The 9,576-nt window shown below is 44.6% G+C and overlaps 1 protein-coding gene across 2 annotated transcripts in view; it reads left to right on the forward strand.

Annotated features, from left to right (window-relative positions):
* The window catches only part of LOC138287342 (zinc finger protein 436-like), a 56,357-nt gene extending 46,996 nt beyond the window's left edge, over positions 1-9,361 (forward strand). For both annotated transcript variants that reach the window (XM_069227700.1, XM_069227699.1), the window contains exon 3: positions 4,348-9,361. In XM_069227700.1, the coding sequence (XP_069083801.1) occupies positions 5,056-6,240 (1,185 nt within the window). In that variant the 5' untranslated portion in view covers positions 4,348-5,055 and the 3' untranslated portion in view covers positions 6,241-9,361. The remainder of the gene's footprint in view (positions 1-4,347) is intronic.
* Positions 9,362-9,576: the final 215 nt, after the last annotated feature.

Consider the following 9,576-nt stretch of genomic DNA (forward strand, 5'->3'; position numbering starts at 1 on the left):
TCCCCAGGGTCTTTTGGATCTTGTCTCAAATGCCCAGGCTGCTGCGACCCAGATTATCCAGACGGGACTAGATACCACCGACTCGGTAGCCAGAGCAATGGGCACAACTGTGGTGGCAAGGAGACAGGCCTGGCTCCGTAACTCGGGCTTTTCTGCAGATGTACAGTCCACATTGCTGGATCTCCCGTTTGATGGGGACAAACTGTTTGGAGCCAAGGCTGATTCGGACTTGGAACGTTTTAAGGAAAGCAGGGCCACGGCTAAGTCGTTAGGGCTCCAAGCTCCTTCTTCCACGGCCTCTTCCAGATTTTTCAGGAGGTTTCGTGGATTTGGGCGTGGCTCTTCCTCCTCTTCCTTTCGGGGAAGATATCAGCAACCTGCCTCTTCCCATCCCTATAGATCTTTCAGGGGGAGAGGTAGGGTCCGCACCAGAGGAGCCTCTCAGCAGCACTCTGCCTCTTCCTCATCCTCTGGCGGGGTGCAGCAGGGGAAGCAGCCTTAGGCTTCCACCATTTCCCACTCACTCCTCTCCTGTAGGGGGAAGATTACAGCATTTTCTCACCAAATGGAAGACTGTTACAACGGACACTTGGGTTCTCAGTATTGTGGGAAAAGGCTACACCCTTCCCTTTCGGGAGTTCCCGCCCCTCATCCCGCCCCGCCCTTCTTATTGTTCAGAAGAACACCTCCTGTTGCTAGAACAGGAGGTACAAGCCCTCCTTTCCAAGGGCGCGGTGGAGTTGGTCCCAGAGCAGGAAAGGGGTCGAGGATGTTACTCAAGGTATTTCCTGATTCCCAAGAAGGATGGTCGTTTGAGACCAATTCTGGACCTGAGGATCTTGAATTGGTTCCTCAAGCAGGAAAAATTCAAGATGCTGACCCTAGCACAGGTGCTTTTGGCGTTGAACAAGGAAGACTGGATGGTGTCTGTCGACTTGCAGGATGCTTACTTTCATATCCCGATACTCAAGTCACACAGGAAGTATCTCCGGTTTGTGGTGGGATCGCAACACTATCAGTTTGCGGTCCTTCCGTTTGGTCTTACTTCAGCACCTCGAGTCTTCACGAAGGTGATGTCGGTGGTTGCGGCAGAACTCAGAAGGAAGGGGATAGAAGTATTCCCTTACTTGGACGACTGGTTGATCAAAGCCAAGTCCCCGGAGCTTGTGTCGCATCATCTGCAGTCAACAACCCAGTTGTTGTTCGACCTGGGTTTTTCGGTGAACGAGCCCAAATCTCACCTAGAACCCTCTCAGCGCCTCCTGTTCATAGGGGCAGTACTGGATACAACATTGGGTCGGGCCTTTCCTCCGCCTCAGCGGATTCAAGATATTCAGGATTTGGTTCCAATGTTTCAAAATGGAGCGGTAGTTCCATTCCTCAAGGTCCTTCGTCTGCTCGGTCTTTTTGCCTCCTGCATTCTGTTGGTCACGCATGCTCGCTGGCACATGAGGGCTCTTCAGTGGTGCCTCCGAAGGCAGTGGTCTCAACACAAAGGGGATCTAGAGGGTACTGTCAAGATCTCCAGAGATGCTGCTGTGGATTTGAAGTGGTGGATTGCAAGCGACAATCTTTCACAAGGAAAGCCGTTCCAGCAGTCGCCACCAGTGGCCACAGTCATAACGGATGCTTCCACTCTAGGGTGGGGAGCTCATCTGGGGGATCTGGAGATCAAAGGTCTTTGGTCTCCAGAGGAACAGATGTTTCACATCAATCTGTTAGAGTTACGGGCTGTACGTCTGGCTCTCAAGGCCTTCCTCCCTTCCCTTCGTGGTCAGTCGGTACAGGTCCTAACGGACAATACTACCACGATGTGGTACATAAACAAGCAGGGAGGAGTGGGGTCGTACCTTCTCTGCAGAGAAGCTCTTCGACTATGGTCCTGGGCAAAGGACCATCAGATTTGCTTGATAGCAAACCATCTGGCCGGAGTCTTGAACGTGCGTGCGGACAGTCTCAGTCGCCATTTCTCGGCAGACCACGAGTGGCGTCTCCATCCAGATCAAGTCTGTTTAATCTTCCAGAGGTGGGGGTTTCCTCGGGTAGATCTGTTTGCCACTCGAGAGAACGCGCATTGTCCGTTGTTCTGCAGCCTCCAGTATCCGATGCAGGGAGCGTTGGGGGACGCGTTTCAAATAACCTGGTGCGGCCAGTTGCTTTACGCGTTTCCTCCCATACCCTTGATTCCTCGAGTATTGAGGAAGATTCGCCAGGACCGGGCTCTAGTCATCCTAATAGCTCCGGATTGGCCAAGGAGGGTATGGTACTCCGACCTTCTCCAACTCTCAATGTGCCCTCCGCTCCGTCTCCCTTTCAGGGCAGACCTCCTCTCGCAGTCGCAGGGGCAGGTTCTACACCCCAACCTCCAGAGTCTGCACCTACATGCCTGGAGATTGAACGGGGCAACCTGAGTTCCTTCTCTCTCCCGCCTGAGGTAGCGGATGTTATATTAGCGGCCAGGCGACACTCCACTAAATCTATCTACGCTAATAGATGGTCTAAATTTGTTGCGTGGTGTGGAGAGAGGCAGATTGATCCTTTGCATTCTCATCTATCGGACGTTTTGTCTTTTGCTCTGTCTCTAGCGCAGAAAGGTTGTGCAGTGGCTACCATAAAGGGTTATTTATCGGCCTTGTCAGCCTTCATATGTCTTCCAGACCAACCATCTTTATTTAAATCCCCTATTGTTATCAGATTCCTGAAAGGTCTTCTAAATAAATATCCTCCAAAGCCATTCGTTATGCCGCAATGGGATTTGCCCTTGGTCCTGACTTTCCTTATGGGGTCCCCTTTTGAACCTATGCATTCTTGCCCCTTAAGGTATTTGGTTTTAAAAACAGTCTTCCTGATAGCTATAACATCAGCAAGGAGAGTGAGTGAGTTGCAGGCCTTATCAGCAAAGCCCCCTTATACAACTTTTTATGGGGATAAGGTGGTGTTGAGGACCAAGGCTGCTTTCCTCCCGAAGGTTGTTTCACCCTTCCATTTGGCTCAGGCAATTACTTTGTCCACGTTCTATCCTCCGCCTCATCCTTCCAAAGAGGAAGAAAGACTGCACCGTCTGGACCCAAAGAGAGCGTTGAGCTTCTTTATTGATAGAACAAAGGATTTCAGGCTGGAGGATCAGCTGTTTATTGGATACGTGGGCAAGAGGAGAGGAAAGGCAGTCCACAAGAGAACACTATCCAGGTGGGTTGTTCTTTGCATTAAAATCTGTTACTCTTTGGCAAAGAAGGATCCTCCTGAGGGCATTAGAGCTCATTCCATCAGAGCTAAGTCGGCCACTTCGGCCTTGGCCAGAGGTGTTCCTGTGGTCGACATCTGCAAGGCCGCAACTTGGTCGTCCCTTCACACTTTTGCAAAACATTACTGTTTGGATTCTGAGGTTAGAAGGGACGGCCATTTTGCACGGTCAGTGCTGCAGGATTTCTTGGTTTGACCATTTAGGCACCCACCGCCGGGCGTGGTACTGCTTTGGGACTCTATTCATTAGGTGAGGAATCCACAGGTAGTTGTATCCATCAGAAGAACGAGTTACTTACCTTCGGTAACGACTTTTCTGGTGGATACATTAGCTACCTGTGGATTCCTCACGGTCCCACCCGCCTCCCCGTTGCCTTTCTGGTCTTACCAAGTAATCCTTGAGTACGCTCCTCTTGGTCTTTGAGGGTGCAATAGATGTTGTATATAATATATTTTATATATGTATATATGTATATATCTTTGTGTATATACTTGATGTGTATATATATATTTTTAAAAAAAGAGAGAGTTATATATATATATATAAAAGATTTACAGTTATTCATGCAATGTTGTGTATTTTTACAATGTAATGGGATGTTGCCTTGCTCTTTCATTGCATTGCCTGGTTGTTCTCATGCACGTAAAAAATGATTGATACTGACGTCCACACGTCGTCGAGGACCTCTTATTGCCTGTATGACGTCAGACGGCGTCGCGTGGGCTAGAGTGACGTCCTCGTCGACGTGCAGAGACTAGTAAGAAGATTTCCGTCGAATGCTGGCGCCATGGGAGTATTCATTAGGTGAGGAATCCACAGGTAGCTAATGTATCCACCAGAAAAGTCGTTACCGAAGGTAAGTAACTCGTTCTTCTGTACTAAATTACTCTGTGGACACTGGTAAATTTCTTCTTTTTTTTAAGTAAATAGCATGGGATGTGTTCAACATAACCTTTAGTTAAATATCCGTGTATGGTGAAATAAACCTTGCAAACTTTCAAAGGTGGTAAAAGAGCAATGACGTTTACAACCAGATAAGTATTGTGCATTAATATTCCATTACAATTGTAATTTTTCATTTTAAATCTCTTTCCATTCAACAGGAAAAAAGTCTTCAAATCACAAAAATGATGTTAAATAATGAAGATAATACTTCAACTCTGCAAGACAACTGTCAGAAATAATGAGGACCAATAAACCGGAAAGCATAAGTGCAATCGGAGACAATGGAACCAGAACATAAACTGACAGATCCTAGATGAAGCAGTCAAGGGTAGTTTAGTGGATGTAAGAGTCTGAGCTGTGCACCTCAACGCCACAAGATTAGTAAATTAACTCTAGAAAATTAATGCACCAACACTGATAAACCACCTCTTGTGTAAACCAGTGTCCAACACCAGCTTTGATCGTGGGATTGGTATGATGTGGTTACCGCAGTGCTCTGATTCATAAAATGTTAAAGGACCATAATTCAGTGCTCTGTAAACTCTTCCTGGCCAAGCAGCAGCAACCACAGAAAAGCACAACAGAGTGGAGACAAACAAATGAAGGATAAAGGAAAGAGTTCTGCTGTCTAAAATACATAGTGCAATACCACTTTGTACTGACCAGACAGAAGAATAATCTTTACCTGCAAGTGTCAAAAACTGTTATCCACACTAAAGGCATAATCACTCACAAAGAAGCCTGACATATATTTTGAGTGTGTCAACTATTTAGTGACCGTTTCACTTTACTTTTAAATTGGAAATCAAATGTCCTAAACCAAAACATACAGGAAATGTGAGAATAAATCAAGCGCTTTATCAAGCATGTTGGCCCCTGAAGAAACACAGTCATTGGAAGTGGACAGATATATCCCCAACCCAGAAGTACTTATCAAGAAAGAAGAATCATACACATGTAGTGAGATCTTTAGTTTGTCATCGCTACTAAAGCACCATCAGCAAACACACACAGGAGAAGAACTCTTCTATTGTATTGAATGTGGACAAAGCTTTAGTCATTTAGCGTTCCTTAAAGAGCATCAGCGAACTCACACAGGGGAAAAGCCATTCAGATGCGGTGAATGTGGGAAAAGCTTTAGTCGGTTATCACATCTCCAAAGACATCATCGAGTACACACGGGGGAAAAACCATACCATTGCAATGAATGTGTGAAGAGCTTTAGTCGATTATCATACCTGCAAGTACATCAGCGAACACACACAGGGGAAAAACCATACCACTGCAATGAATGTGTGAAGAGCTTTAGTCGGTTATCACTCCTACAGCTACATCAGCGAACACACACTGGGGAAAAACCATACAATTGCAATAAATGTGTGAAGAGCTTTAGTCGGTTATCAAACCTCCAAAGACATCAGCGAACACACACAGAGGAAAAGCCATATCATTGTAATGAATGTGTGAAGAGCTTTAATCTGTTACCACACCTCCAAAGACATCAGCAAACACACACAGGGGAAAAACCATACCATTGCAATGAATGTGTGAAGAGATTTAGTCAATTATCACACCTCAAAAGACATCAGCAAACGCATACAGCAGAACAATTATACCACTGCAATGAATGTGGAAGTAGTTTTAGCACATCTTCAACATTAAGGAATCATCAGCGAACTCACACAGGGGAAAAACCATTCAAATGCAATGAATGTGTGAAGAGTTTTTGTCAATTATCAGACCTACAAAGACATCAGCTAATACACACAGGGGAAAAACCATTCAAGTGCAGTGAATGTGTGAAGAGATTTAGTCAATTATCAAACCTATACACTCATCAGCGAACACACACAGGGGAAAAACCATACCATTGTAGTGAATGTGGGAGGAGCTTTAGTCGGTTAACCCACCTTGAAAGACATTATCAAACACACACAGGGGAAAAACCATACAATTGCAGTCAATGTTTGAAGCAATATAGTCGTTTATCACACCTCCAAAGACATCAGCGAACACACACACACAGGGAAACAGCAATGAATGTGCAATGAATGTGTGAAGAGCTTTAGTCGGTTATCACAACTCCAAGTACATCATTTAACATACCATTGCAATGAGTGTGTAAGTAGTTTTAATGAATCTTCACCATTAAAGAATCATCAGCGAGCACACACATAGGGGAAAAGCTATTCGAGTGCAGTGAATGTGTGAAGAGCTGTAGTCGATTATCATACCTACAAAGACATCAGCAAATTACAGATGATGATACAATTACAATTATGTAGGACATTCTAATGCCAGAGGATAAAAAGTAGATTATATAAGACCAGAATACCAGAAAAGAAGAAAACACATATTTTTAGAATTACAAAAGTGTCTGTTCTTAATACTTGCTCTTTTCTGTACAGATAAAAAAAGACATGAAGTAGCAGGAAACACATTTGGGACTTTGGGACAGTGTGGACTAAAAGAAGTGAATCATATTTTATATGCTGAAATAGACCTATAAAATAAATATCCAAGCACACCTGGTCATGCTACCTGTAAAAGCAACACTATAACCAATGCTTGGGGCTGGTAATGGGTGTCCATCTTCAGAGATTGAAATGGTCATACTAGCTGGGCTGCCCAATCTGGAAGTGATCTCCTACTATTTGGTGGTAAACAAGGCAGCTAAGGTCCTAGAGCTTAAACTCCTTATAGTGGAAGTTAAAATTAACGTTCTCAAGGAGGCCATCTTGCAGGTGGAGCCCACTGCTGAACCGTTACTGCCCTTCAATGATGCCCTACTGGATCCAGTCCTGGTACCATGGGAGAAATCAACCTCCACCCCAGAAGTCTACAGGCTAATGGCACACCACTAACACTCTGCCACAGGAGACCCTCCATTTCTCTCTTCCCATTCCTCACCTAAAAGCTTAGCTATCAAGGCACCATGCTTATCTGTACAGTGGGCTGGGAGCTTCCCAAAGTCCCCACAGACAGAGAATGTAAGTGCCTGGAGAACTGGGGGAAAACTACATTTATAACAGAAAGCATGGCAATGAAGTTTTTAAATACAAACAGCCTGTGAGCATGTTACACCCATGCCATATGGGATATGGCTTGGATGGTTGTGCATCATGTGCCATAGAAAATGAGGGTGCACTTATATGAGGTGGTCCTGGATGGTCGCATAAAGATATCTGGACACTGCCAATTTGGTAGTCAGAGCCATGGGTACTTCTATCTCTGTCTATAGACATACCTGGCTATGCACTTCAGCCTTCTCCACTGATGTCCAGGCCAACCTCCTGACAGGATATGCTTGTTCGTATTTGGCATTAGAGAAGTTCAAGGCCAGCAAAGCTACAGCCCGCTCCTTGGGACTTCAACTTCCACCTCCTATGAGAGAGAATATCACCAATTTTGGCATTTTCGTGGCTGGTTGATGGAATTCTCCTTTTGCTAATGTCAATCTTACCAGCTCCAATCTTAGCAGCAGCACAATCTGCTGATCAAACTGTATAGGGGCCGAGCCACAGCCAGAGGAAAGGGCTGTAGATTCAACCAGCAAACCTCCTCTTCCTTCTCCTCCTCCTCTACACCAGCGGGAAAGCAGATCTAGTTATTTATCCTAACCCCCTCACAGCATGAAGGGGTGGGGCTTTTCTCTTTTCTCCTGGCCTGGAAGACTGTTACTTCAGACCAGTGGGTACTTCAACCTGTGGAAGGATGCTACACCCTTCCATTCCTCCAGGCTCCACTCCCCATACACCCCAGTCTTCCTCTCCTCATCTGGATTTATCTTCCATTCAGAAGAAAACAAGAGGTGGCAGTACTCCTACAGAAAGGAGCTGTGCTGCAAGTATTAGAGTTGGAACACTGACAACTTCCTTGTTCCCTTCAAATAGCTTTCTGCATCCGATCCTGGACCTCTGGGAATTGAACTTCCTCTTCAAAAATGAAAGGTTCAAGAAGCAGACCCTAGCTCAAGTGTTACAGGTGTTGGAAGCTGTAGATTTGATAATGTCACTAAACCTGCAGAATGCGTGCTTCCTCATCCCGATCTTGTGGTCGCATCTGAGGTTTCTGTGTTTTGCAGTGGGTTCTACGCAGTTAGTAGTATTCTTGTTTAAGTTAACTTTGTCACCTCGCGTTTTCACAAAGATGATGTTTCTGGTTGACTGGCTATTTAAAGGTGGATTGCTGGAGGCAGTGTCTTACAGTGTACAGTGTACAGTCAAGAGTAGCCCTGCTGCTGTTCGACCTTGGATTCTTGATCAACAAGCATCGCACCTGTATCCCTCCCAATAACTCCAGTTTATAGGGTCAATACAGGGCAATACTCTTCTTCACTCCTTTCCTCCACCGCAGAGGATTGCCACCATTCAGAAATTGGATCCCCGTTTCCATCACGGCACGTGAGTCCCAGTTCTGGAGGTCTTTTGACTCCTAGGTCTGACAGGTTCCTCACTTCTCCTAATTCACATGCACTTTGGCACATGAGGGCCCTGAAGTGGTGCATCTGCAGGCAGTGGCTACTGTATGGGGGAGACCTGCCAAACTCTATCATAAGCTTCCCCAGTGCTGCAGCAAAACTGGTTTAGTGGGTTTAACGAGGTGATTCTGAGTTGCAGGGTGGCTTTTGCTCCTCCTTCAGCTGTGCCTACAGTAGTAATAGCTACTTCCACCTCAGGGTGAAATGTATTGAAATTAAAATGAAAATAGCAATTATAAATAATCTGATGTGAGATGGTGTAAATATGTAACAACTTTCCGCCTAAAATTACATGACCCGACTGTTCTGTAATAATTGGCCAAAAGTATGAAACATACTGAAACTAGAGAGTAATTGACTAGGTATCTTAGTTTTAGGTCATAAATTGACATCATTAGCCTAACAATTCATATCAACAATAGGTTAGAGGAAGGCGCTGGTAAATATTTTTACAAGTTTCATGTAACCATTGGTATTTAAACTATAGGATTCCTTTAGGTTAGTCTGTTTATCTTTGAATATTTAATCAAACCTATCATTATTTTTGGACATTAGATGTATGTTATACTTTAGGTGATGTTAATTGTATTTTTGTTATTGATGTATTCTTCTGTACTATTGATGTATCTATTTCATGAAATATACAAGAATGTACGTTAATTCTAAAATAAATCTTGATTGATTTACTCACATTTTGTGAACTCTTCAGTGATCTTCTTATTAATGAATAGAGAATACTTGAAATTAATGTCTAGGGTCTTCCTCATGGATGTGAATGCTCTTGTGTAACACTACAGGTCAATGCTTAAAGTGGAGGCCACAGACTCAGCGATAGGATTTTAGTCTCCAGCCTGTTGATCATCACTTCCTCATCTCTGTTCGCTGAGGGGCCTTTCACCACACGATG

The sequence above is a fragment of the Pleurodeles waltl genome, chromosome 4_1 (genome assembly GCF_031143425.1).
Source record: "Pleurodeles waltl isolate 20211129_DDA chromosome 4_1, aPleWal1.hap1.20221129, whole genome shotgun sequence".
Classification (NCBI taxonomy): Eukaryota; Metazoa; Chordata; class Amphibia; order Caudata; family Salamandridae; genus Pleurodeles; species Pleurodeles waltl.